The sequence below is a fragment of the Macaca thibetana genome, chromosome 3 (assembly GCF_024542745.1).
Source record: "Macaca thibetana thibetana isolate TM-01 chromosome 3, ASM2454274v1, whole genome shotgun sequence".
NCBI classification, from domain to species: Eukaryota; Metazoa; Chordata; class Mammalia; order Primates; family Cercopithecidae; genus Macaca; species Macaca thibetana.
The window spans coordinates 140,523,364-140,551,275 of record NC_065580.1 but is presented as its reverse complement, the minus strand read 5'-3'; the positions used below and the strand labels follow the sequence as shown (position 1 = coordinate 140,551,275).

General features: G+C 51.8%; 2 protein-coding genes across 3 annotated transcripts in view; both read left to right on the top strand.

The window, feature by feature from the left end:
• Positions 1 to 34: 34 nt before the first annotated feature.
• EPO (erythropoietin) lies at positions 35 to 2,830 on the top strand. Of its 2 annotated transcripts, none has more exons than XM_050783878.1 (5): positions 35 to 123; positions 699 to 844; positions 1,103 to 1,189; positions 1,774 to 1,953; positions 2,088 to 2,830. In XM_050783878.1, exons 1-5 carry the CDS (start codon positions 111 to 113, stop codon positions 2,238 to 2,240), a joined length of 579 nt encoding a protein of 192 aa, XP_050639835.1. In that variant the 5' UTR covers positions 35 to 110; the 3' UTR covers positions 2,241 to 2,830. The 2 variants fall into 2 exon arrangements, with proteins under 2 accessions (XP_050639835.1, XP_050639834.1); XM_050783877.1 differs by having other exon boundaries at positions 2,085 to 2,830.
• An 11,863-nt stretch (positions 2,831 to 14,693) lies between these two features.
• Positions 14,694 to 27,912, top strand: part of ZAN (zonadhesin) — a 57,561-nt gene continuing 44,342 nt past the window's right edge. Inside the window, 12 exon segments of the mRNA XM_050783915.1 lie at positions 14,694 to 14,948; positions 16,477 to 16,529; positions 17,239 to 17,385; positions 17,565 to 17,836; positions 18,016 to 18,103; positions 19,377 to 19,529; positions 23,133 to 23,297; positions 24,146 to 24,237; positions 25,010 to 25,088; positions 25,197 to 25,343; positions 27,089 to 27,360; positions 27,646 to 27,730. Coding sequence (XP_050639872.1) covers positions 14,896 to 14,948; positions 16,477 to 16,529; positions 17,239 to 17,385; positions 17,565 to 17,836; positions 18,016 to 18,103; positions 19,377 to 19,529; positions 23,133 to 23,297; positions 24,146 to 24,237; positions 25,010 to 25,088; positions 25,197 to 25,343; positions 27,089 to 27,360; positions 27,646 to 27,730 — 1,606 coding nt within the window. The 5' untranslated portion in view covers positions 14,694 to 14,895.

Sequence of the window (27,912 nt, the reverse complement as noted above, 5' to 3'; positions counted from 1 at the left end):
TCCAGGCCCGTGGGGCTGGCCCTGCCCCGCTGAACTTCCCGGGATGAGGACTCCCGGTGTGGTCACCGGGCGCGCCCTAGGTCGCTGAGGGACCCCGGCCAGGCGCGGAGATGGGGGTGCACGGTGAGTACTCGCGGGCTGGGCGCTCCCGCCCACCCGGGTCCCTGTTTGAGCGGGGATTTAGCGCCCGGGCTATTGGCCGGGAGGTGGCCGGGTTCAAGGACCGGCGACTTGTCAAGGACCCCGGAAGGGGGAGGGGGTGGGGCAGCCTCCACGTGCCAGCGGGGACTTGGGGGAGTCCTTGGGGATGGCAAAAACCTGACCTGTGACGGGAACACAGTTTGGGGGTGGAGGGGAAGAAGGTTTCGGGGTTCTGCTGTGCCAGTGGAGAGCAAGCTGATAAGCTGATAACCTGGGCGCTGGAGCCACCACGTATCTGCCGTATCTGCCCCAGGGAAAGCCTCTGTCACACCAGGATTGAAGTTTGGCCGGAGAAGTGGATGCTGGTAGCTGGGGGTGGGGTGTGCACACCGCAGCAGGATTGAATGAAGGCCAGGGAGACAGCACCTGAGTGCTTGCATGGTTGGGGACAGTAAGGACGAGCTGGGACAGAGGCGTGGGGATGAAGGAAGCTGTCCTCCCACAGCTACCCTTCTCCTTCCTCCCCGCCTGACTCTCAGCCTGACTCTGTCTTCTAGAATGTCCTGCCTGGCTGTGGCTTCTCCTGTCTCTGCTGTCACTCCCTCTGGGCCTCCCAGTCCCGGGCGCCCCACCACGCCTCATCTGTGACAGCCGAGTCCTGGAGAGGTACCTCTTGGAGGCCAAGGAGGCTGAGAATGTCACGGTGAGACCCCTTTCCCAGCACTTTCCACAGAACTCACACTCAGGGCTTCAGGGAACTCCTCCCAGATCCAGGAACCTGGCACTTGGTTTGGGGTGGAGGTGGGAAGCTAGGTACTGCCCCCCTACATAAGAACAAGTCTGGTGGCCCCAAACCATACCTGGAAACTAGGCAAAGAGCAAAGCCAGCAGGTCCTGTGGCCTGTGGGCCAGGGTTAGAGCCCTCAGGGACCCTTAAGTCCCCGGGCTGTGTGCATTTCAGATGGGCTGTTCCGAAAGCTGCAGCTTGAATGAGAATATCACCGTCCCAGACACCAAAGTTAACTTCTATGCCTGGAAGAGGATGGAGGTGAGTTCCTTTTTTTTTTTTTTTTCCCTTTCTTTTGGAGAATCTCATTTTGCGAGCCTGATAAGATGGAAGGGAGAATGATGGAGGGAAAGGTAAAATGGAGCAGCAGAGATGAGGCTGCATGGGCGCAGAGGCTCACATCTGTAATCCCAGGGTTTTGAGAGGCCGAGATGGGAGAATTGCTTGAGCCCTGGAGTTTCAGACCGACCTGGGCAGCATAGTGAGATCCCCCATGTCTACAAACATTTAAAAAAATTAGTCAGGAGAGGTGGTGCATGGTGGTAATCCCAGATACTCGGGAGGCTGAAGCGGGAGGATCACTTGAGCCCAGGAATTTGAGGCTGCAGGGAGCTGTGATCACACCACTTCACTACAGCCTCAGTGATGGAGTGAGGCCCTGTCTCAAAAAAGAAAAGAAAAAAGAAAAGTAATGAGGGCTGTATGGAATACGTTCATTCATTCATTCATTTATTCAAGTCTTATTGCATACTTTCTGTTTGCTCAGCTTGGTGCTTGGGGCTGCTGAGGGGCAGGAGGGAGAGGGTGGCGTGGGTCAGCTGACTCCCAGAGTCCACTCCCTGTAGGTCGGGCAGCAGGCTGTAGAAGTCTGGCAGGGCCTGGCCCTGCTCTCAGAAGCTGTCCTGCGGGGCCAGGCCGTGTTGGCCAACTCTTCCCAGCCTTTCGAGCCCCTGCAGCTGCACATGGATAAAGCCATCAGTGGCCTTCGCAGCATCACCACTCTGCTTCGGGCGCTGGGAGCCCAGGTGAGTAGGAGCGGACACTTCTGCTTGCCCTTTCTGTAAGAAGGGGAGAAGGGTCTTGCTAAGGAGTACAGGAACTGTCCGTATTCCTTCCCGTTCTGCGGTACTGCAGTGACCTGTTTTCTCCTTGGCAGCAGGAAGCCATCTCCCTCCCAGATGCGGCCTCGGCTGCTCCACTCCGAACCATCACTGCTGACACTTTCTGCAAACTCTTCCGAGTCTACTCCAATTTCCTCCGGGGAAAGCTGAAGCTGTACACGGGGGAGGCCTGCAGGAGAGGGGACAGATGACCAGGTGCGTCCAGCTGGGCACATCCACCACCTCCCTCACCAACACTGCCTGTGCCACACCCTCCCTCACCACTCCCGAACCCCATCGAGGGGCTCTCAGCTAAGCGCCAGCCTGTCCCATGGACACTCCAGTGCCAGCAATGACATCTCAGGGGCCAGAGGAACTGTCCAGAGCACAACTCTGAGATCTAAGGATGTCGCAGGGCCAACTTGAGGGCCCAGAGCAGGAAGCATTCAGAGAGCAGCTTTAAACTCAGGAGCAGAGACAATGCTGGGAAAACACCTGAGCTCACTCGGCACCCTGCAAAATTTGATGCCAGGACACGCTTTGGAGGCAATTTACCTGTTTTTGCGCCTACCATCAGGGACAGGATGACCTGGAGAACTTAGGTGGCAAGCTGTGACTTCTCCAGGCCTCACGGGCACTCCCTTGGTGGCAAGAGCCCCCTTGACACTGAGAGAATATTTTGCAATCTGCAGCAGGAAAAATTACGGACAGGTTTTGGAGGTTGGAGGGTACTTGACAGGTGTGTGGGGAAGCAGGGCGGTAGGGGTGGAGCTGGGATGCGAGTGGGAACCGTGAAGACAGGATGGGGGCTGGCCTCTGGTTCTCGTGGGGTCCAAGCTTTGTGTATTCTTCAATCTCACTGGCAAGAACTGAAACCACAGATATGACTCTTGGCTTTTCTGTTTTCCGGGAACCTCCAAATCCCCTGGCTCTGTCCCACTCCTGGCAGCAGTGCAGCAGGTCCAGGTCCGGGAAACGAGGGGTGGAGGGGGCTGGGCCCTACGTGCTGTCTCACACAGCCTGTCTGACCTCTTGACCCTACTGGGCCTGAGGCCACAAGCTCTGCCTACGCTGGTCAATAAGGTGGCTCCATTCAAGGCCTCACCGCAGTGAGGCAGCTGCCAACCCTGCCCAGGGCAAGCCTGCGGTGCACTGAGATTGTCATCAAGGAGAGGGAGCCCAGAGGACAGGTCCCTTTGGGGGTTTTGGGGGCTGATAACAGCTGCCAACCCTGGTCACTGGCCCTTGTTAATTTCTGCCTCTTCTTTGGTCTCTTCGGCTGATGCCACACTCCCAGCATCAGCCTTCCGCCTCAATGCACACCCCTGCTAAGCCCAGCTGCCTCCTTTACTCACTTGGAGACTGTCACCATGAATGCTGTCCTCTGAAATTCACAAAAGGGGCGGCACATACAGGTGCGGTTGGAGCCACCTCTATAGATAGCATCTGCTCAGGGACAAGGGTCACTCTAGGTGGTTCATTTATATATTTGTGATTTTGTTTGTTTTTAGAGACAGTGTCTTGCTCTGTTGCCCAGGCTGGAGTGCAGTGGTGCAATCATGGGTCACTGCAGCCTCAAACTCCTGGGCTCAAGCGATCCTCCGGTCCCAGACTCCTGAGTAGATGTGACTAAAGGCATGCATCGCCATGCCCTGCTAATTTCTTAGTTATTTTAATTTTTTTTAGAGATAGAGTCTTGCTATGTTGCCCAGGCTGGTCTCAAACTCTGGGCTCAAGTGATCCTCCCTCCTCAGCCTCCCAAAGTGCTGGGGTTACAGGTGTGAGCCATTGCGCCTGGTTTATTCCTTCTACCTAATCTCTACCTGCTCCCTCACTCCCCTGGGGTGGGGGACATGGAACGAATGAACTCTACTTCCACTCTTGATTTCTACTTCTCATTTTTCCCTTTACTCTGACCACAACTTCAGATTCCTTCTCAGAAATAATGCTTCAGTGGGAAAGGACCACCTGGGAGGGACCTGTGCAGACGGCAAAAACTGTCATAAAACTGTATGGGAGGCCAGGTACAGTGGCTCATGCCTGTAATCCCAGCACTTTGGGAGGCTGAGGCGGGTGGATCACCTGAGGTCAGGTGTTTGAGACCAGCCTGGCCAACGTGGTGAAATCCCATGTCTACTAAAAATACAAAAAATTAGTCAGGTGTGGTGGTGGGCTCCTGTAATCCCAGCTACTCTGGAGGCTGAGGCAAGAGAATCACTGAACCTGGGAGGCGGAGGTGGCAGTGAGCCGAGGTTGTGCCACAGAACTCCAGCCTGGGCGACAAGAGCGAAACTCCATCTCAAAAACAAAACAAAACAAAAACAAACAAACAAAAACAACTGTATGGGACCCCAGTCCTGGTTGTTATCCCATATATGAGGGCCCGCCTTTCTGCTTGTAGCATCATCTGTAGAGAAGTCAGCCTGTGTTCCCCTGCATATATGCAAACGGGAGAGAATGTTTTGCAATCTGCTTCAGGAAAAATTACGGACAGGTTTTGGAGGTTGGAGGGTACTTGACAGGTGTGTGGGGAGCAGGGCGGTAGGGGTGGAGCTGGAATGTGAGGAGTCTTCGAAGGGGAGGACCCAAGAGAATTTTCCCTCTGTTCTAACCTGCTTCTGGGCTACAGTGCCCTCTTCAGGTCTTACTGGGAACTGCTAGAGAATCCTTAGGCCTGTGACCTTGAACATTTCTCTCTTTTTCTTTTTCTTTCCCTCCCTCCCTCCCTCCCTCCCTTCCTTCCTTCCTTCTTTCCTTTTCTTTTCTTTCTTTCTTTTTTTTTTTTTTTGCAATGGAGTCTCACTCTGTCACCCAGGCTGGAGTGCAGTGGCGCGATCTCGGCTCACTGCAACCTCCGCCTCCTGGGTTCAGGCGATTTTCCTGCCTCAGCCTCCCGAGCAGCTGGGACTACAGGCGCCTGCCAACACACCTGGCTAATTTTTTGTATTTTTAGTAGAGATAGAATTTCACCATGTTGACCAGGCTGGTCTCAAACTCCTGAGCTCAGAGGATCCGCCCACCTAGGCCTCCCAAAGTGCTGGGTTTACAGGCGTGAGCCACTGCGCCCGGCGGTGACCTTGTACATTTCAATACACATTTGTATTGTGGTTTCCACAGATGGCATTTGATTCTTGCACCACGAATGCTGTGAGTCAGTAAAGGAGAAATCTCCCTCTTAGGCTGCTGACATTGGAACTAAGAGGCTTGTTCTTAAGCCGAAGGAATCTGGCTAATAAGAGACCGAGCTAGAACCTGAGCAAAGGATTTAGGACTCCTAACCCCAAAGGCTGTCCACCTCTTAGCCTGATTTGTAGTCGAAGGCTCAGACATCTCATCAACGAGTAACCTGCTTTTTCCTCCCTCCTCCCCCTCTGCAGGATACAGGGTCACTGATCTTATTCCACAACTCTCTTCAGACTTCTTACTGCTTTCAGTTTCTAAAATACAATAATAAAAAAAAATAGTAATTTTCAACCAGATGTTGTGGCTCATGCCTGTAATCCCAGCACTTTGGGAGACCAAGGTGGGAGGATCCCTTGAGCTCAGGAGTTTGAGACCATCCTGGGCAATATAGTGAGACCCCCATCTCTACAAAAAAAATTTAAAAATTAGCGGGATGTGATGGCATGCACCTGTAGTGCCAGCTACTTGGGAGGCTCAGGGCAAAACAGCACTTTGGGAGGCCGAGGTGGGCGGATCCTCTGAGCTCAGGAGTTTGAGACCAGCCTGGTCAACATGGTGAAACTCCATCTCTACTAAAAATACAAAACATTATCCAGGTGTGTTGGCAGGCACCTGTAGTCCCAGCTACTCGGGAGGCTGAGGCAGGAAAATTGCCTGAACCCGGGAGGCAGAAGTTGCAGTGAGCCGAGATCGCGCCACTGCACTCCAGCCTGGGAGAATCACTCAAGCCTGGGAGGTTGGGGCTGCAGTGAGCTGTGATCACACCACTGCATTCCAGCCTGGGTGACAGAGCAAGATCCCATCCCCACCCCCACAAAAATGGTAGTTATCAAACCTGAACTGTCTGAACCCTCCTGGGATGGATGTGAGAGGCGAATACGTTAGAAACATTTAAAACATTTATTCCAAGTTTATAAAATGGCTACTGTGAAGCCAGCCTTTGCACTAAGTGCTAGGATACATGAAACAACACTCATAGCCCAGTGTCCAGTGGGCAGCCTCCTGGGGGCAAAAAGACAGACACACATTAATTCATTTTATTTTATTTTATTTTATTTATTTTTTGAGACAGAGTCTTGCTGTATCACCCAGGCTGGAGGCAGTGGTGCAATCTCGGCTCACTTCAACCTCCACCTCCTGGGTTCAAGCATTTCTTGTGCCTCGGCCTCCCAAGTAGCTGGGATTACAGGCACATGCCACCATACCTGGCTAATTTGTGCGTGTGCGTGTGTGTGTGTGTGTGTGTGTGTGTTTTTGAGACGGAGTCTTGCGCTGTCGCCCAGGCTGGAGTGCAGTGGCCGGATCTCAGCTCACTGCAAGCTCCGCCTCCCGGGTTTGTGCCATTCTCCTGCCTCAGCCTCCCGAGTAGCTGGGACTACAGGCGCCCACCACCTCGCCCGGCTAGTTTTTTGTATTTTTTAGTAGAGACGGGGTTTCACTGTGTTAGCCAGGATGGTCTCGATTTCCTGACCTCGTGATCCGCCCGTCTTGGCCTCCCAAAGTGCTGGGATTACAGGCTTGAGCCACCATGCCTGGCCCTTTTTTTTTTTTTTTTTTTTTTTTTGTGGTAGAGATGGGTTTCTCCATGCTGGCCAGGCTGGTCTCGAACTCCTGATCTCAAGTGATCCACCCACCTCAGTCTCCCAAAATGCTGGGATTACAGGCATGAGTCACTGCACCTGGCCTTGATGCACATTAATTCAAACACAGTCATTTTGGTATGGGACTCAGTGCTAAGCTGTGCAATGCCAAGAGGCCGGGGAAGCAAAGAACCACAGGAGTTAAAAGAACTAAGTGAGGCCCAGAGTCCGTGCTGAGAGGCAGATTCCCAAGGAAAGTGTTGCCAGATTTCAGAGGTTCTTCGAGTGCAGGCCAGGAAAGGAACTTTCCTCTGAACTATGATTATGGTTATAATTAACAACACATTCAATCTGTGGCATCTGCATGCTACGATTCTCACCCCAACTCCACGAAGCAGGAGTACAATGAGGATCATCCGCATTTGTCAGATGGGGAGCTAAGTTCTGCTGGAAAGTGACAGAGCCAGCTCTTTTGACTTTCCAGTGGGGACAGGAGCCAGCAAAGCCTAGTTCTGAGTCAAGAGGTTACATAATTGTTTAAAGATGATGCCTTCTGTTTGTAGAGAGCTTGGCTATTTACATGAAAAGCATGTGATTTCCTGGCCTGCTTTTCATTTGCTCTCCTAATGCCAAGAGGAAGGCGGGGATGTTGGAGGGTCCTCATTTTGCAGAGGAGGAAACTGAGGCCCAGAGAGATTATAGGCCTTGCCCAGGTCATAAAACACGGAGATGGGGCTGGACGAAGTGGCTCATACTGGTAATCCCAGCACTTTGGGAGACTGAGGTGGGAGGATGGCTTGAGCACAAGAGTTCCAGACTGGCCCCAGAAACATAGGGACCCTATCTCTAAAAAAAATTTTAAAGTCATGGGGCGTGATGGTGTGCACCTGTAGGCCCAGCGGAAGCAGGAGGGATCACTTGAACCCAGGGATTTGAGACTGCATTGAACTATGACTACAGCACTGCACTCCAGCCTGGGTGATAGAGCAAGATCCTGTCTCAAAAGAGAGAGAGAGAAAAAAAAAAAAAAGTCTGGGTGTGGTGGCTCAGGTCTGTAATTCCTGCACTTTGGAAGACCAAGGTGGGTAGATCACTTGAGGTCAGGAGTTTGAGACCTGCCTGACCAACATGGTGAAACCTCATCTCTATTAAAAATATAAACATTAGCCAGGTGTGGTGGTACACGCCTGTAATCCCAGCTACTTGGGAGGCTGAGGCATGAGGATTGCTTGAACCGGGAAGCAGAGGTTGTAGTGAGCTGAGATGGAGTCGCTGCACTCCATCCTGGGCAACAAGAGTGAGACTCCATCTCAAAAAGAAAAAAAAAAAGGCCGGGCGCGGTGGCTCAAGCCTGTAATCCCAGCACTTTGGGAGGCCGAGACGGGTGGATCACGAGGTCAGGAGATCGAGACCATCCTGGTTAACACGGTGAAACCCCGTCTCTACTAAAAAATACAAAAAAAAAAAAATTAGCCGGGCGCGGTGATGGGCGCCTGTAGTCCCAGCTACTCGGGAGGCTGAGGCAGGAGAATGGCGTGAACCCGGGAGGCGGAGCTTGCAGTTAGCTGAGATCCGGCCACTGCACTCCAGCCCGGGCGACAGAGCGAGACTCTGTCTCAAAAAAAAAAAAAAAAAAAAAAAAAAAAAAGAGAGAGAAAGAGTCCCTTTTCTCTCTGACCCAGGGTCACCAGGGAGAAGAAAGAGAAGAGACGGAGTGGATGAGACAGCGGTGGTCAGCAAGGCGTGTCCATCTTCCGCGACCGACTCCTTCCCATTCAATCCCCTGCTGTGGGCTCCTGCTTCTTCCCTGTGTAGGCAGAAGGTACCTATCAACTTCCCTTCTTCCCAACTCTCCGCTCTGAGTACTGCCCTAGAAGCCAACTCAGCTGCCCCCTGCTGCCCCAGCTCTCCATCTTAACTAGAGCCTCTCACTCCTGGGTACCCATTGCCTCAAATCCTGCCTCTGGGCCCAAGCAGCAGGCTGAACAAAGACCTGTCCCCGGCTGGGTGTGGTGGCTCACGCCTGTAATCCCAGCACTTTGGGAGGCCGAGGCGAGCGGATCACGAGGTCAGGAGAGCGAGACCATCCTGGCTAAGATGGTGAAACTCCATCTTTATTAAAAATACAAAAAATTAGCTGGGGGTGGCGGCGTGTGCCTGTAGTCCCAGCTACTCCGGAGGCTGAGGCAGGAAAACGGCATGAACCCAGGAGGTGGAGGTTGCAGTGAGCCGAGACTGCGCCACTGCACTCCAGCCTGGGCGACAGAGAGAGACTGTCTCAAAAAACAGACAAACAAACGACAATAACAACAAAAAAACCTGTCCCCAGTTCACAGGTCACCTAGGATTTTTTTTTTTTTTTTTTCTGAGATGGGTTTCGCTCTTGTTGCCCAGGCTGTGGTGCAATGGAGCAATCTCAGCTCACTGCAACCTCCACTTCCCCGGTTCAAGTGATTCTCCTGCCTCTGCCTCCTGAGTAGCTGGGATTACAGGCATATGCTACCACACCCGGCTAATTTTGTATTTTTAGTAGAGACGGGGTTTCTCCATGTTGGTCAGGCTGGTGTCAAACTCCCGACCTCAGGTGATCAGCCCACCTCAGCCTCCCAAAGTGCTGAGAATACAGGCATGAGCCACCGCGCCTGGCCAGTCACCTAGGATTCTACTGGAATTACTGAACTAGGATTCTATTGGAATTACGTGATCTCACCACGGTAGGGCTTGTTGCTGGGGTTGCATTAGCTAAATAGGGCCTTTTAGACACTGGAATCTAAGCTGAATGCTAATTTTATTATTTCAAGCTGGTCAAAGTTAATTCTACTAAAATTCCATCATAAAACTGTGGCATCGTGAAAGATTGTTGGCAACAGATAAATAGATGATAGTATAGTTTCTCAACTTATGGGAGTCATGCCCAAATGTCTCTAAACTCCCTTATTTATTTAAGAAAATTGATTACTAAAAATGGCCGGTGGCTCATGCCTGTAATCCCAACACTTTGGGAGGCCAAGGTGGGCGGATCACCTGAGGTCAGGAGTTCTAGACCAGCCTGAGCAACATGGTGAAATCCTGTCTCTACTAAAAATACAAAAATTGTCTGGGCGTGGTGGTGCACGCCTGTAATCCCAGCTACTTGGAAGTCTGAGGCAGGAGAATCACTTGAACCTGGGAGGCGGAGGTTGCAGTGAGTCGAGATCATACCATTGCACTCCATGCTGGGCAACAAGGGCAAAACAAGAGAAAAAAAAAGTATGTGACCAGGCGCAGTGGTGTACACTTGTAATATCAGCACTGTGGGAGGCCAAGGTGGGAGGATCACTTGAGGCTGGTAGTTCGAGACCAGCCTGGTCAACATAGCAAGACCCCGTCTCTATAAAAAAATGTTTTTAAAAATTAGCTGGGCTACTAAAAAGTAGGCTGTAGTTCCAACTACTTGGGAGGCTGAGGTTGTAGTGAGCTATGATTGAGCCACTGCACTCCAACCTGGGTGATAGAGTGAGACACTGGATCAAAAAAAAAAGTGACTGCCACACATAGATTTCTTTCTTTTATTATTATTATTATTATTATTTTTTGAGACAGAGTCTCACTCTGTCACCCAGGCTGGAGTGCAATGGCGTGATCTTGGCTCACTGCAACCTCCACCTCCTGGGTTCAAGCGATTCTCCTGCCTCAGCCTCCTAAGTAGCTGGGATTACAGGTGCGCATCACCATGCCCAGCTAATTTTTGTATTTTTAGTACATGCTGGGTTTCACCATGTTGGCCAGGTTGATCTCGAACTCCTGGCCTTAGGTTATCCACCCTCTTTGGCCTCCCAAAGTGTTGGGATTATAGGTGTGAGCCACTGCACCCAGCCAACATCATAGATTTCTGTCTTTAAAAAAATCTTGGCTGTACTGATTGAGCCTCCTCCACAGTCTTACAGAGGAAGGAGCTAAAACACAGAGAGGGTGAGAAAAGTCCCTAAAGACACACAGCAAATTTAGGACTGGGCTCCAGTTCTCTCCAGGGGTTTTCCACAGCCCAAGATCTCTCATACCTGTTCCTGCAGCTGCCAGTCTTGTCAAGGTTGCCAGTCTCTGGGGCCTTGCTGTTTCCTGACTCCCTAAAATACAGGGCCCAAGGGTCCTCCCCAATTTTCCTGTCCTGCCTTGAGCTCCCCACCCCCACTTCCAGACGGATTGGGAGCTGTGACCCCCAGCTCTGTGGTCCCAAAGGGAGGTCAGCTAAAGCAGCCACCAGGGGACTCATTGCCCAACAGGGAGTGGCTATGATCAATGTCTTCTGCTGCTCTTCCCTGGGTTAACCATTTCCTGACCCTTGCCCCTCTGTTGATTCCTCTGCTAACCTGGTATGGAGGAAGGGTGGACAAGGGCTTGGGATGGGCACCCTTGATATCCCCAGCTCTGACACAAACAGGCAGGGGGGCTCTCAGTCCTCAGATGTAATCCCTGCCTGGGTTCTGTTGGCATTCCGTGGCGAGGCTCTTCAGCCTCATTTGGGCAGAAGGGGTCCTGGGGACTGCAAAGGGGCTTTCTTTTTCTTTTATTTATTTCTTTTTAGAAACATGGTCTCCTTGTGTTGCCCAGGCTGAAGTGCGGTGGTGCCCAGGCGACCCTCCTGCCTCAGCCTCCTGAGTAGCTGGAACTACAGGTGCGCACCACCACGCTTAGATAATTTTTGTACTTTTTGTGTAGAGGGTGGGTTCTCACTATGTTGCTCAAGCTGGTCTCGAATTTCTGGGCTCAAGCAATCCTCCTACCTTGGCCTCCCAGAGTTCTGGGATTACAGGCACAAGCCACTGCACCTGGCCATTTCTTTCTTTCTTTCGTTATTTTTTGAGACACATTTTTGCTCTTGTTGCCCAGGCTGGAGTGCAATGGCGCGATCTTGGCTCACTGCAACCTCCGCCTCCCAGGTTCAAGCAATTCTCCTGCCTTAGCCTCCTGAGTAACTGGGAGTACAGGCATGTGCCCCCATGCCCAGCTAATTTTTTTGTATTTAGTCGAGACTGAGTTTCACCATGTTGATCAGGCTGGTCTCGAACTCCTGACCTCAAGTGATCCGCCCACCTCGGCTTCCCAAAGTGCTGGGATTACAGGCATGAGCCACTGTGCCCAGCCTCAGGCCATTTCTTAATATGATCCAACCACATACCTACTGATAAATATTTATCATGATAATTTTTCCTATTGTAAACAATGTTGCAATTAACATCTTTAGGTATGGGCAAATTTGTGCAAAGTGCATGTACTTCTGCAGCAAGATTCCTAGAAAGGAAATGTTAGGTCAAAGATATGCACATTTGAAAGTTCAATAGTCATTGTCAAATGCCTTCTAAGAAGTCTTCTGGCCAGGCACAATGGCTCATGCCTGTAATCCCAACACTCTGGGAGGCCAAGGTGGATGGATCACCTGACATCAGAAGTTCGAGACTAGCCTGACCAACATGATGAAATCCCATCTCTACTAAAAATACAAAATTAGCCGGGTGTGGTGGCACATGCCTGTAATCCCCACTACTTGGGAGGCTGAGGCAAGATAATTGCTTGAACTCAGGCGGCAGAGGTTGCAGTGAGCTGAGATTGTGCCATTGCACTCTAGCCTGGGTGACAGAGAGAGACTCCTCCCCAAAAACAAACAAGCAAAGAAACAAACAAACCAAAAAACAAACGCCTTCTAAGAAGTTTTCACCGTCTGGGCACAATGGCTCATGTTTGTAATCTCAGCACTTTGGGAGACTGAGGCAGGAAGATCACTGGAGCCCAGTAATTTGAGACCAGCCTGGGCAACATAGTGAGACCCTATCTCTATAAAAAAACAAAAACAAAAACAAACCCAAAAATTAGCTAGGCATGGTGGCTCGTGCCTGTAATCCCAACTACCCTGGGAGGCTGAGGTGGGAGGATTGCTTGAGCCTGGGAGGTTGAGGCTGCAGTAAACTGTGATGGCACCACTGCACTCCAGCCTGGGCCACAGAGTGAGACCCTGTCTCAAAAAAAAAAAAAAGTTTTCACCAACATTCTTTTTTTGTTTTGTTTTGAGACAGGGTCTCACTCTGTTGCTCTGGCTGGAGTGCAGTGGCTTGATCATAGCTCACTGCAGCCTCGAACACCTAAGTCCTCCCGCCTCAACCTCACAACCAGCTGGGACCCACCGGCACATACTGCCATGCTTGGTTTATTTTTACATTTTTTGTGGAGACAGTGTCTCACTCTTTTACCCAGGCTGATCTCTAGCCTCAAGCAGTCCTACCATCTCTGCCTCAAAAAAGCACTTGGGATTAGCAGCATGAGCCACCGCACCTGGCCACCAACCTACAGTCTTATCATCACTGAGTTCGTATCTACCTGCATCTTTTTTTTTTTTTTTTTTTTTGAGACAGAGTCTTGCTCTGTCGCCCAGGCTGGAGTGCAGTGGCCAGATCTCAGCTCACTGCAAGCTCCGCCTCCCAGGTTTACGCCATTCTCCTGCCTCAGCCTCCCGAGTAGCTGGGACCATAGGCGCCCGCCACCTCGCCCGGCTAGTTTTTTGTATTTTTGAGTAGAGATGGGGTTTCACCGGGTTAGCCAGGATGGTCTCGATCTCCTGACCTCGTGATCCGCCTGTCTCGGCCTCCCAAAGTGCTGGGATTACAGGCTTGAGCCACCGCGCCCGGCTCTACCTGCATCTTGTCCAACACTCCATACTACCGATCTTTCAAATTTTTGTCGGCTGGGCACACTAGCTCACGCCTGTAATTCCAGCACTTTGGAAGGCCAAGGCAGGCAGATCACTTGAGCCCAGGAGTTTAAGACCAGCCTCGGCGACATGGCAAAACCCTGTTTCTGCAAATATACAAAAATTAGCCGGGCTTGGTGACGTGTGCTGGTAGTCCCAGCTACTCCAGAGGCTAAGATGGGAGGATCACCTGAGCCCAGGGGGTTGAGGCTGCAGTAAGCCAAGTCATGCTGCTGCGCTCCAGCCTGGGTAACAGAACAAGGTCCTGTCTCAAAAAAAAAAGGTCAATATAAGAGTCATAGTTTTAATTAGCATTTCCCTTATTACTAGTGAAACAGAACAGCTTTTCAGATGTTTGCTGGTTGTTTGTATCTTTTCCTCTGTGACTTATCTTTCTCAGTGATTTGCCAATAGGCATTTGCAGTCCTTTTTTATTTTTGACATGGAGTCTCACGATCTCGGCTCACTACAACCTCCACCTACCAAGTTCAAGCGATTCTCGTGCCTCAGCCTCCTGAGTAGCTAGGATTATGAGCATGTGCCACCACCGCTGGCTAATTTTTTGTATTTTTAGTAGAGATGGGGTTTTGCCATGTTGGCCAGGCTGGTCTTGAACTCCTGACCTCAAGTGATCCACCCACCTTGGTGTCCCAAATGCTGGGATTACAGGTGTGAGCCACCACATCTGGCCGTTTGCAGTCCTTCCTTCACCTAACTCTCCAGTTGCCACCGTTGCCAGTTATAGAATTTTAGGTTTGAAATGGTTTTCTGTTGGAATTCTGCAGACAATGTTCCGCTGCCTCTTAGACTCCATGGTTGCTATTGAAAAGCCGGATGCCATGTTGATTTCTGATCGTTGGTATATGACCTGTTATTGTCTGTCTGAAAGTGTTTCAGATCTTCTCTTCCCTGATAGTCTGAAATCCAGTGCTTCCATGGGTCTCTGTGTATTCATCACCCTGGATACCTTTTTAATCTAGAGACTTGTATATTTCAGTGCTGGATATTTTCTTGTGTGTTTTTCTTTTTAAAAATAATAATTTCTTTTCCTTTGTTCTCTCTTTTTGAACTCCTTTTGTTTGAGGTTAGACTTTTGTTTGAGATTGATCCTCCAAACCTGTTTCCTTTTTGTTTCTTTCTCTTTTTTTTTCCCCCTTCTCTCTAGTTTATTTCCCTCAATTTCAATCTACAATGCTTCTACTGGATGGTAAATTTCAACTCTCGTAGTTTTAATTTCCCAGAGCTTTTCTGTGTTTCTCTGTTCATTTTTCATGGCATCCTTGGAAGGATGCCAAGCTAAGGAGGCCAGGGGTGAATAAAAGGGGTCCAGGCTCCCAACTGTGCCCTTCTCCTCTCCCCTGGGAGCCACCACTGAGGTTCCTCATGGTTCCTCCAGTCTGGACTCTGCTGCTGCTGGTGGGGGCTGCCCATCTCAGGTAAGCTGGGCCCAGCGGGTAATGATAAACCAGGGTCAGTTGAGGGTGGCTGTAGGAATATGGAAGGGCAGAGCTGGAGGGGGTGAGCAGGCTAACTACAAAAGACCTGGAGAGAGGCCGGGCGCGGTGGCTCACACCTGTAATCCCAGCACTTTGGGAGGCTGAGGTGGGTGGATCACGAGGTCAGGAGATCAAGACCATGCTGGCCAACATGGTGAAATCCCGTCTCTACTAAAAATACAAAAAATTAGCCAGGTGTGGTGGTGCACACCTGTAGTCCCAGCTACTTTGGAGGCTGAGGCAGGAGAATCGCTTGAACCTGGGAGGCAGAGTTTGTGGTGAGCCGAGATCATGCCATTGCACTCCAGCCTGGGTGACAGAGTGAGACTCCATCTCAAAAAAAAAAAAAAAAAAAAAAACCTGGAGAGGAAGGGGGAAACCCGGTGGGATGGAAATGGGTTGACCTTGACTGCTGACCAGGAAGGGGGAGAGCTGCACAGGCCCAGAGCCTGGAATTAAGGGGCAGGTTCTGGGAGCAGGACAGGGCTACAATGTGAGAAGGGACAGAGGAGGTGCAGAGCTGGAAGACACATTTAAGGCTAGGAGAGAAGGATCGAGGGGTCAGGCCCTCAGGAAATGGACAAGACCTAGGGTGGACCCAGCTGATGAGGGAGACTTAAGTATGAGGCAGCAAAGAAATGACGGATGACAGGCTGGGCATGGCGGCTCACCCCTGTAATCCCAGCACTTTGGGAAGCCGAGGCAGGTGGATCACCTGAGGTCAGGTGTTCGAGACCAGCCTGACCAACATGGTGAAACCCTGTCTGTACTAGCCAGGTATGGTGGTGCATGCCTGTAATCCCAGCTACTGGGGAGTCTGAGGCAGGAGAGTCACTTGAACCCAGGAGGCAGAGATTGCAGTGAGCCGAAATTGCACCATTGCACTCCAGCCTGGGCAACAAGACTGAAACTCCGTCTCAAAAAAAAAAAGAAATGATGGATGTCTTGGTGTCCTGCAGTGTGTTTGGGAGAATTTGAACAAGTAGAACTTCAACAACAAAAAACTGAGGTCTGAGCACAGTGGCTCCTACCTGTAATCCCAGCACTTTGGGAGGCCAAGGTGGGAGGATTGCATGAGGTCAGGAGGTCATGGCCAGCCTGTGCAACATAGAAAGACCCCATCTCTATAAAAAATAGAAATAAATTAGCTGGGTGTGGTGGCATGCTCCTGTAGTCCCAGCTACTGGGGAGGTTGAGGTGGGAGGATTGCTGGAGCCCAGAGGTTTGAGGCTGCAGTGAGTTGTGATTGCACCACTGCACTCTAGCCTGAGTGCCGGGGAAAAGAAAAGAAAAGAAAAAAAAAAAGAAAAAAAGTCAAGTCACATACATTCACTGCATAAACACGGATCATCCTTACGTGACCACTCAGAAAGCTCATAGTCACTGAATGACTTATAATTCTTATAATTCTTTTAATTCTTGATAATGACAAGAGTTGCATTTTTGCTTTCTCCAAACCACCCCCAAGGAGAGAGAAGCCTCCGGACAAGAAGCTGGTTGTTCGCAGCTCTGGGAACAACTGTGAGTTAGAAACCAGGAGTGCTAAGATTCCTCCTCCCTCCTCTGAACCCACATTCTGCCACCAGAACGCCAGTGCCTGAGTTCCTAGCAGAAGCAGCCACCTCCAGTCCCCTCCGGGCATCAGCCAGGACTACAAAACGTGTCCCACCAGACCAAGTCCAGCCCTCCAACCTCGGTTCATGTCCCCGACCTTGGCATTCTGTCCACTCTCCCAGACCCGAATTTCTCCTAAAAGATTCTTTCTTTCAAATCTCTGCTCTGGGCCGGGTGCTGTGGCTCACACCTGTAATTCCAACACTTAGGGAGGCCGAGGTGGGAGGATGGCTTGAGGCCAGGAGTTTGAGAGCAGCCTGGGCAACACAGTAAGACTCTATCTCTACAAAAAACAAACAATTTCTGCTCTGGACCCCAAGTCTTTGTGACAGCTTTCTTTTTATTTTCTTTTTTGAGACGGAGTCTCCCTCTGTTGCTCAGGCGGGAGTGCAGTGGCGTGATCTTGGCCTCACTGCAAAGGTCACCTCCTGGGTTCAAGCGATTCTCTTGCCTCAGCCTCCCCAGTAGCTGGGACTACAGGTGTGCGCCACCACACCCGGCTGATTTCATGGCAGCTTTCTCTAAGCGTAGCAATCTTGCTACTTCCATCTCCCAGTGTGGTTCTGGGCCCTGCCCCTGTCCTCTCTGAAACCTCACAGTGACCCGTTCTTCCTAGACGTTCTCACCCAGTGTGATTTTGAGGATGACGCCAAACCCCTCTGTGACTGGTCCCAAGTGTCCGCAGATGATGGAGACTGGGTTCGAGCCAGCGGGCCCTCTCCCACCGGCACCACCGGGCCTCCCGGGGGGTACCCCAATGGAGGTAAGCGGCTACGGTTTCCGGGGGACCATGAGCAGGGAGGTGTCTGGGAGGCGGGGATGGCTAGATGGAGGGAGAAGGGAGGCAACCAGAACGGAGTGCCTGGGCTCTGAGAAGGGGATGGGTGGGGGCAGCCCTCGGAGGTGACTGGGCCTCAGGGTCCTGGGCTCTGCCTCCCCCAGAGGGCAGCTATCTGCATATGGAATCCAACAACTTCCACCGTGGGGGTGTGGCCCGCCTGCGCAGCCCCAACCTATGGGAGCAAGGCCCGCTCTGCGTGAACTTCGCCTACCACATGTTTGGGCTGTCTTGGGGCGCCCAGCTCAGGCTGCTGCTGCTCTCGGGTGAAGAGGGCCGCCGCCCCCACGTGCTCTGGAAACACCGGAACACCCAGAGACCCTCCTGGATGCCCACCACTGTCACTGTGCCCGCAGGGTTTACCCTGCCCACCCGAGTAAGGCCAGGGGCAAATTCTGGGACCTCGGGGGAAATCTGGGTGTCGGGGAGCCTGGGGGTGGGGATGTGGCAAAAAGGGATTGTGGGGGCCAAGCCATCTGAAATCAGGAAGGAAACTAGGAGCCAGGAGGCCTGGCTGAGGGGCTCATGGGGTTGGGTCCATTTATCCTCTTGCAGCTGATGTTTGAGGGAACACGGGGTAGCACTGCCTACCTGGACATTGCCCTGGATGCCCTCTCTATTCGCCGGGGCTCCTGCAATCGCGGTGAGTCCCTGTCCCTCCTCCTCCCACCGCCTGCCCTCGGACCCTTTTCTCTCTGCCCTTGCACAACTACCCAGGGTGGCAGGAGCAGTTCATGGACCAGGAGTCTAGCTGCTTCCCCTGCCTCTGCCCTCCACGCCAGAGGCAGAGATCACGCCACTGCACTCCAGACTGGGTGACAGAACAAGACTCTGCCTCAAAAAAAAAAAAAAAAAGATGAAAATGAAAGGTGCCAGAGAAAGGAGATGAGGAGCTGGCTGTACTGGGTCTGCCAGGTGGAGCTTGTAGGGCTTTGACTCTGGTAGCAGCCACACTTAAAGAGAGGTCTCCTCCGCCCAGCACTGTGGCTCAGGCCTGTAATCCCAGCACCTTGGGAGGCCAAGGTGGGAGGATGGTGTGAGGCCAGGAGTTTGAGATCAGCCTGGGCAACATAGGGAGACCCCCATGTCTACAAAAGAATTTATTTATTTATCTATTTGAGACAGAATTTCACTCTTGTCACCCAGGCTGGATGCAGTGGCGTGATCTCGGCTCACTGCAACTTCCGCCTCTTGGGTTCAAATGATTCTCCTGCCTCAGTCTCCGAAGGAGCTGGGATTACAGGTGCCCACCACCATGCCTGGCTAATTTTTGTATGTTTAGTAGAGCTGGGGTTTCATTGTGTTGGCAAGGCTGTTCTAGAACTCTTGACCTCAGGTGATCTGCCCACCTCAGCCTCCCAAAATGCTGAGATTACAGGCTTAAGCCACCGCGCCTGGCCAAAAACTTTTTAAAAATTAGCCGCATTGGCCGGGCACGGTGGCTCAAGCCTGTAATCTCAGCACTTTGGAAGGCCGAGATGGGCGGATCACGAGGTCAGGAGATTGAGACCATCCTGGCTAACATGGTGAAACCCCGTCTCTACTAAAAAATACAAAAAACTAGCCGGGTGAAGTGGTGGGTGCCTGTAGTCCCAGCCACTCGGAAGGCTGAGGCAGGAGAATGGCGTGAACCCGGGAGGCAGAGCTTGCAGTGAGCTGAGATCCGGCCACTGCACTCCAGCCTGGGCGACAGAGCGAGACTCCGTCTAAAAAAAAAAAAAAAATTAGCTGGGCGTGGTGGTGCCACCTGTAGTCTTAGCTACTCAGGAGGCTGAGGTGGGAGGACTGCTTGAGTCCAGGAGTTCGAGGCTGCAGTGAGCTATGATTACACCACTGTACTCTTAGCCTGGGTGACAGAGACCCTGTCTCTAAAAAAGAAGAAAATATTATATCTTCCCTTCTTTGTTTCCTCTCAGTCTGTATGATGCAAACATGCAGCTTTGACATTCCAAATGACCTCTGTGACTGGACCTGGATCCCAACTGCCTCCGGGGCCAAGTGGACTCAGAAGAAAGGGTCGTCGGGAAAGCCAGGCGTGGGGCCTGATGGCGACTTCTCTAGCCCTGGTAGTGAGTAGCGGCCATGCTTCTGTCCGTTGACTTTCTGGGCACCACACACCCTACTGTAATTGCCCTGGGACGGTCTGGCATGAACACCTACAGCTTCAAGCCTCTTATCAGCTCAAGTTTCACGCAGGAAGCTGATTTCAAGAACCCAGCCAGCCTCCCCCCCACCACCGCCCTAACAAGCTCTACCTGGCACACCCAATACAGCCAGCTCCTCATCTCCTTTCTCTGGCACCTTTCATTTTTTTTTTTTTTTTTGAGACGGAGTCTCGCTCTGTCGCCCAGGCTGGAGTGCAGTGGCCAGATCTCAGCTCACTGCAAGCTCCGCCTCCCGGGTTCCCGCCATTCTCCTGCCTCAGCCTCCCGAGTAGCTGGGACCACAGGCGCCGCCACCTCGCCCGGCTAATTTTTTGTGTTTTTAGTAGAGACAGGGTTTCGCCGTGTTAGCCAGGATGGTCTTGATCTCCTGACCTTGTGATCCGCCCGTCTCGGCCTCCCAAAGTGCTGGGATTACAGGCTTGAGCCACCGCGCCCGGCCCCATTTTTTTTTTTTTTTTTTGAGGCAGAGTCTCATTCTATCACCCAGTCTGGAGTGCAGTGGCGTGATCTCTGCTCACTGCAACCTCTGCCTCCTAGGTTTAAGCAATTCTCCTGCCTCAACCTCCCGAGTAGCTGGGACTACAGGCATGCACCACCACACCCGGATAATTTTTGTAGTTTTTGTAGAGACAGGGTTTCACCATGTTGGCCAGGCTGGTCTCGAACTCCTGACCTCAAGTGATCCACTTGCCTCAGCCTCCCAAATGCTGGGATTACAGGCATGAGTCATTGCTTCTGGCCCCTTTCATTCTTCATTCATTCAAGAAATACTGAGCACCTACAATATGCCAGCTGCTGTCCTAGGCACTTGAGATACACCAGTGTACAAAACAGACAAGGAAGAGTAGGGTGGGGTAGTGGGGGACAGTTACCTAAACAAAGTAAATATAGTTATAAAGTAAGCAGTGCCACTGGGAAAATAAAAAGTTGAACAAGTTTGGAGGCAAGTGCACTGGCTCATGCCTGTAATCCCAGCACTTTGGGAGGTGGAGGCAGGCAGATCACCTGAGGTCAGGAGTTTGAGACCAGCCTGGCCAACATAGCAAAACCCTGTCTCTACTACAAATACAAAAAATTAGCTGGGCGTGGTGGTGTGCGCCTGTAATCCTGTAATCCCAGCTACTCGGGAGGCTGAAGTGGGAGAATTGCTTGAATCTGGGAGGCGGAGATAGTGCCACTGCACTCCAGCCTGGACAACAGAGTGAGACTCCGTCTCAATAAAAATAAATAAGTAAATAAATAAATAAAATAAGGCCTTAAGAAGCCCTGGCCCCACCTTCGCTGGAAGCCGGCCAGCCCTCTCTGCCACCCCTCAGCATTTTTAAATTATGTACTGTGGACTGTGCCCAGGAGCTTCAGTAAATGCTGGCTGGCCTTTTGGCTTTTTATTTTTCCTTTTTCTCCCTTTCCATTTCCATCTTGCTCGCTTCCTTATATTTTCTTCGCCTTTCACTTTTTTTTTCTTTCACTTTTTTTTTCTCCCATTTCTCCTCTTCCGTTTCTCATAGGTCTCCTCGATTTTATTTTCTTTCTTTCTTTTTTTTTTTTTTTGGATACAGAGTCTCATTCTGTTGCCCAGGCTGTAGTGCGGTGGCGCCATCTCAGCTCACTGCAACCTCTGTCTCCCGAGTTCAAGCGATTCTCCTGACTCAGCCTCCCGAGTAGCTGGGATTACAGGTGCCCGCCACCACACTCGGCTAATTTTTGTATTTTTAGTAGAGACGGGGTTTCGCATGTTGGCCAGGCTGGTCTTGAACGCCGGACCTCAGGTGATCCACCCGCCTCGGCCTCCCAAAGTGCTGAGATTACAGGCGTGAGCCACTGCACTCAGCCGTGAGTTACCAATTATTTATTTATTTATTTCTGAGACAGAGTCTCCCTCTGTCTCCCAGGCTGGAGTACAGTGACTTGATCTCAGCTCACAGCAACCTCTACCGCCCAGGTTCAATTGATTCTCCTACTTCAGCCTCCTGAGTAACTGGGACTACAGGTGTGCGCCACCATGCCCAATTAATTTTTGTATTTTTAGTAGAGATGGGGTTTCCCTATGTTGGTCAGGCTGGTCTCGAACTCCTGACCTCAGGTGATCCGCCCGCCTCAGTTTCCCAAAGTGCTGGGATTACAGGCGTAAGCCACTGCGCCAGCCCGTCTCCTTGATTTATCTTTCACCATTTCCCCACTTCCTTTCCTTTCCCTTCCCTCTTCCTTCCCGGTTGTTTCCTTTCTCTCCTTCCTCCTGCCCATTCCCGCCATTCCAGCCTCTTCGTCGCCGCTCAGGATCACACCTTCCGCAGGAGTGAGCGCGCACCAGGCAGGACCGAGCGCGCGCCAGGCGTGACTCCCTGGGACTCGGGCGCGAGCACGCACGCGAGCGCGCTCCCCACGAGTTGGCAGCCGCTTATATTTTCCTCTTCGCTACCAGTTGCGTCACCTAGCGAGGTCCACGCTGATTGGCTGTCTGAGCTGGGGGCCGAGGTGGTGTTGGGTGAGAGGGGGTTTGCCGCTTGCTGGTCTGTGTCAGAGCCGCTGTGACTCTCACCAGTTTGTGTGAATAGGTTATGTCCAGCGGGTAAAGAAAAGGAAGAGGCAACCAGGTGTAGTGGCTCAAGCCTGTACTTGAGCACTTTGGGAGGCCAAGGCGGGAGGATTGCTTGAGGCCAGGAGACCAAGACCCGCCTGGGCAACATAGTGAGACCCCATCTCTTAAAAAAAAAAATTAGCTGGGCATAGTGGTGTGCACCTGGAGTCCCAGCTACTCGGGAGGCTGTGGCAAGAGGATTGCTTGAGCCCAGGAGTTTGAGACCTATGCCACTACACTTTAGCCTGGACAACAGAGCCATACTCTGTCTCAGAAAAGAAAAAAGAAAAAAGGAACAGGCTATGACTCTAGTGGACCTTAAGAGTTAGCACCCAGGCCAGACGTGATGGCTCATGACTGTAATCCCTTGGGAAGCCAAGGTGGGTGGATCATTTGAGCCTAGGAGTTCAAGACCAGCCTGGGCAATGTGGGGAAACCCCATCTTTAAAAAAAAAATAGAAAAATTAGCAGGGCTTGGTGGCGCATACCTGTAGTCCCAGCTACTTAAGGAGGCTGAGGTGGGAGGACCACCTGAGGCCGGGGAGGTTGAGTCTGCAGTGAACCATGAGAGCCATGATTGCGCCACTGCACTCCAGCCTGGGCAACAGAGTGAGACTGTCTCAAAAACAAAAACAAAACAACAACAACAACAAAAAAGAGTTAACACCCAAAGGACAAAGTTCTAGTTGCTGCTTTGGAGAAGGTGTCTGGCGTTTCCCATGGCAGCGCCGGGTCCTTACCCAGCCCAAGTATTTCTGGGAAAGCCAAAGACCTCAGTCAGTTGGCATAGGACTACATTGGCACTGCCTGATTCCAGGCTGCTGTTGGGGCTCCCCAGGGACAAGTCCCCAGCCTCCTCAGAGCCCTATCTCTGCTGCCATCTTCCCTCAATTCCATCCACCTCAATTCCCTGGCCTTTTGCTTCACAGGTGGCCACTACATGCTCCTGGACCCCAAAAATGCAAGACCCGGGCAGAAAGCCGTCCTTCTGAGTCCCGTGAGCCCGTCCTCCGGCTGTCTGAGCTTTTCCTTCCACTACGTCCTCCGGGGCCAGTCTCCTGGTGCAGCCCTCCACGTTTATGCTTCCGTCTTGGGTTAGAGCGGAGAATTCACGGGATTTACACTGACTGGGCGCATCTCCCAGGGTTGGCTTGATGGGGAAACATGGGGCATCCCTCAGGGTCTAGGGAGGTCTGGAATATGTGTGAGATTATTCCATGAAGTGGAAATCATGGCTGGGAGGGCTCTTTGGGAGGCCGAGGCGGGCAGATCACAAGGTCAGGAGATCGAGACCATCCTGGCCAACATAGTGAAACCCTGTCTCTACTAAAAATACAAAAATTAGCTGCCTGTAGTCCCAGCTACACAGGAGGCTGAGGCAGGAGAATCGCTTGAACCCGGGAGGCGGAGGTTGCAGTGAGCTGAGATCGTGCCACTGCACTCCAGCCTGGCGACAGAGTGAGACTCCATCTCAAATAAAAAAGAAGGTTGTGCTGGCCTGGCACGGTGACTTACGCCTGTAATCCTGCACTTTGGGAGGCTGAGGCTGGTGGATCACCTGAGGTCAGGAGTTTGAGACCAGCCTGGCCAACATAGAGAAACCTTGTCTCTACTAAAAGTACAAAAATTAACCAGGTGTTGTGGCACACGCCTGTAATCTCAGCTACTCAAGAGGCTGAGGTAAGAGAATCGCTTGAACCTAGGAGACTGAAGTTGCAGTGAGCCAGGATAGTGCCACTGCACTCCGGCCTGGGCAACAGAGCAAGACTCCATCTCAAAAAATAATAATGATAAATAAATAAAATAAAAAAGAAGATTGTGCTTTCATTTGGCGGTAATGGTCCCCAACTATACCCTCTGCTCCTCATCCTCCTGGGTATAGTTCAAAGTCATTTCCCAGTCCCCTTAAGCTCACTTCTCCCTCCGATTCCTTTCACTACAGGGAGCATCCGGAAACACACTCTCTTCTCAGGACAACCTGGGCCCAACTGGCAGGCTGTTTCTGTCAATTACACAGCCGTGGGACGGATACAGGTACAGAGAAGCAAGGGGTCAGGTCCTTGCACATGGTAGGCACACCCAATGTTGAAATAAATTGAGGGGGCGTGGTGCTGTGGCGCATGCCTGTATTCCCAATACTTTGGGAGGCTGAGGAGGGAGGATTGCTTCAGGACAGGAGTTCAAGACCAGCCTGGGCAACATAGCAAGACCCCATCTCTACAAAAAAATACAAAAATTAGGTGGGCATACTCGGGAAGCTGAGGTGGGAGGATCATTTGAGCCCTGGAGATCAAGGTTGCAGTGAGCTATGATCGCACCACTGTGCTCCAGCCTGGAAAAGAGAGCAAGACCCTGTCTGGGAAAAAAAAAAATGAGGCTGGGTGCGGTGGCTCAAGCCTGTAATCCCAGCACTTTGGGAGGCCGAGAATGGTGGATCACGAGGTCAGGAGATCGAGACCATCCTGGCTAACACGGTGAAACCCCGTCTCTACTAAAAAATACAAAAAACTAGCCGGGCGAGGTGGCGGGCACCTGTAGTCCCAGCTACTCGGGAGGCTGAGGCAGGAGAATGGCTTAAACCTGGAAGGCGGAGCTTGCAGTGAGCTGAGATCCGGCCACTGCACTCCAGCCTGGGCGACAGAGCGAGACTCCGTCTCAAAAAAAAAAAAAAAAAAAAAAAAGAAATGAATTGAGGGTCTGGGACAGGGAGTAGGGATTCTGGGTCGTGGAATGGAGCCCAGTCAGATCAGGGGCTTAGGGGTATGGGCTGTGTGCTCACTCCCAGCCCATCTCCCTTTTTCTCCAGTTCACCGTGGTGGGCGTTTTTGGAAAGACCCCAGAGCCAGCTGTGGCAGTCGATGCAACCAGCATTGCTCCTTGTGGGGGTGAGAACAGGCCCTGGGAGGCCCGGATCTCTCAGAATCCGGGGTGGGCTGGGAGAGGGCTGGAGAGCATCACTCAACTTGCTTAAATATCCTATTTTGATCCCCCAGAGGGCTTTCCTCAGTGTGACTTTGAAGACAACGCCCATCCCTTCTGTGACTGGGTCCAGACTTCCGGGGATGGTGGACACTGGGCCGTCGGACATAAAAATGGACCCGTCCACGGCATGGGTCCCGTGGGAGGTTTCCCTAATGCAGGTGAGGAGATTGAAGAGCGCTCGCGCCAAGGAATCACTCAGTCTGCTCCCAGGTAGTGGGCTGGCTGCTGTGACTGGTGGGAGAAGCTGTTTCGGGCGGGGGAAGATCAGTCCACAGGTGTTTATTCGGAAGTTGCCATGGTACCGGAACTGTGGAGATAGCAGAGTAACTTAAAGATTCTCAGGGCGGGGGGATCACTGAAATCCTAAGAAAACCCGGGCAATCTCACTTCATGGAGCCCAAGGCTTCAAAACCCACCACCTCATTTTCAGTCTAGACATTTATGAGTGGCTCATGCCTGCAATTCCAGCACTTTGGGAGGCTGAGGCGGGAGGATTGCTTGGGCCCAGGAGTTTGAGCTCAGCCTGGGCAACATAGTGAGAACCCCATCTTTAGAAAAAAAAAATATATATTTTAAATTAGCCAGATGTGGTGGCGTGTGCTTGTAGTCCCACTTACTTGCAAGGGGTGGGAGGATCGCTTGAGCTCAGGAGTCGAGGCTGCAGTGAGCTGTGATTGAACCAGTGCGCTCCAGCCTGGGCAACAGAGTGAGACCTTGTCTCTAAAAAATAAAAATAAAAAAATAGGCCAGGCATGGTGGCTCACACCTTTAATTCCAGCACTTTGGGAAGCCGAGGCAGGTTGATCACTTGAGGTCAGGAGTTCGAGACCAGCCTGGGCAACATGGTGAAACCCTGACTCTACTAAAAATATATAAAAATTAGCTGGGAGTGGTGGTGTGCACCTGTAGTCCCAGCTACTCAGGAGGCTGATGCAGAAGAACTGCGTGACCCCAGGAGGTAGAGACTGCAGTGAGCTGAGATCACACCACTGCATTCCAATCAGGGCAACAGAGTGAGATTGTCTTACAAAAATATAAAAAGAAATAATTTTTTAAAACGACAATAATGAGGGCAGGGTGCAGTGGCTCACACATGTAATCCCAGTGCTTTGGGAGGCTGAGGCGGGTGGATCACTTGAGGCCAGGAGTTTGAGACTAGCCTGGCCAACATGGTGAAACCCCACCTCTACCAAAAACACAAAAATTAGCCAGACATGGTGGTGCACACTTGTAATCCCAGCTACTTGGGAGGCTGAGGCAGGAGGATCGCTTGAACCTGGGAGGTGGAGGTTGTAGTGAGCTGAGATCGTATCACTGCACTCCAGCCTGGGTAACAGCCTGGGTAACACACACACACACACACACACACACACGCGACATTAATGAATGTAATCTAGGTTGCTGGTTTGCTTCTCTGTTTTTTTTTTTTTTTTTTTTGAGATGGAGTCTTACTCTGTCACCAGGCTGGAGTGCAGGTGTGATCTCGGCTCATTGCAACCTCCACCTCCCGGGTTCAAGTGATTCTCCTGCCTCAGCCTCCCGAGTAGCTGGGATTACAGGCACGCACCACCACACCTGGCTAATTTTTGTATTTTTAGTAGAGACGGGTTTTACCATGTTGGGCAGGATGGTCTTGATCTCTTGACCTCGTGATCGGCCAGCCTCGGCCTCCCAAAGTGCTGGGATTACAGGCGTGAGCCACTGTGCATGGCCGCTTTTCCCTTTCTTTGTGACCCCACCTTCTTTAGTTAGATGTCTAAAATGAGCAGAAAAAATAATGCTATGACCTGGGGAATTTGAGTGTTTGCTCAGATCCCTGTTCAGAAAGCAAAGCTTCGCTAAAGCAGCAGTTGGTATGTCCTGTGCAGGCTTCTTATCTTGCCTGTTCCCTTCCTTTGCCCAGGGGGTCACTATATCTACCTTGAGGCTGACAAGTTCTCCCAGGCAGGGCAGTCGGCCAGACTGGTGAGCCGGCCCTTCTGCGCCCCGGGTGACATCTGCGTGGAGTTCGCGTACCACATGTATGGCCTTGGGGAGGGTACTATGCTCGAACTCCTCCTGGGAAGTCCTGCGGGGAGCCCTCTGATTCCTCTCTGGAAACGCCTGGGGTCTCAGCGCCCTTACTGGCAGAACGCCTCCGTCACCATCCCCTCAGGACACCAACAGCCCATGCAGGTGAGAGACAGAGGCGGGGGTCCTGTCTGTGTGGGGTGAGAGGGCCAATGCCTGGGATCTGGGGGCGCCACCAGTGCTGAAGAGGTGGAGAACTGGAAAGAGAGCCAAGAAAAGGGGAACTTCATGTTACGGAAAGTGAGAAAGGGGCCGGGACAGGGCTGGACCGTTGAGGCTGGAACAAGGTGACATTTTGGCAGAGGACAGACTCTATGCCCAGCGGAATCACAGAGTTGCTGGAGATTCATTTTTGTTTCTCTCTCCATCTTTCTCCCTTGTCGCCTTCAGCTGATTTTCAAGGCCATCCGGGGCAGCAACATGGCCTTTGTGGTTGCTATGGGTTTCATCTTGATCAATCCTGGGACTTGTCCAGGTAAGACTAAAGCCCAGGCTCCAGGAAGGGGGCAGTGCCCTGAGATCACCATTCCCCAGGGTTCTCTCTATGACCTGCTTAAAATGCAGGTCCTGGCCGGGTGCGGTGGCTCAAGCCTGTAATCCCAGCACTTTGGGAGGCCAAGACGGGCAGATCACGAGGTCAGGAGATCGAGACCATCC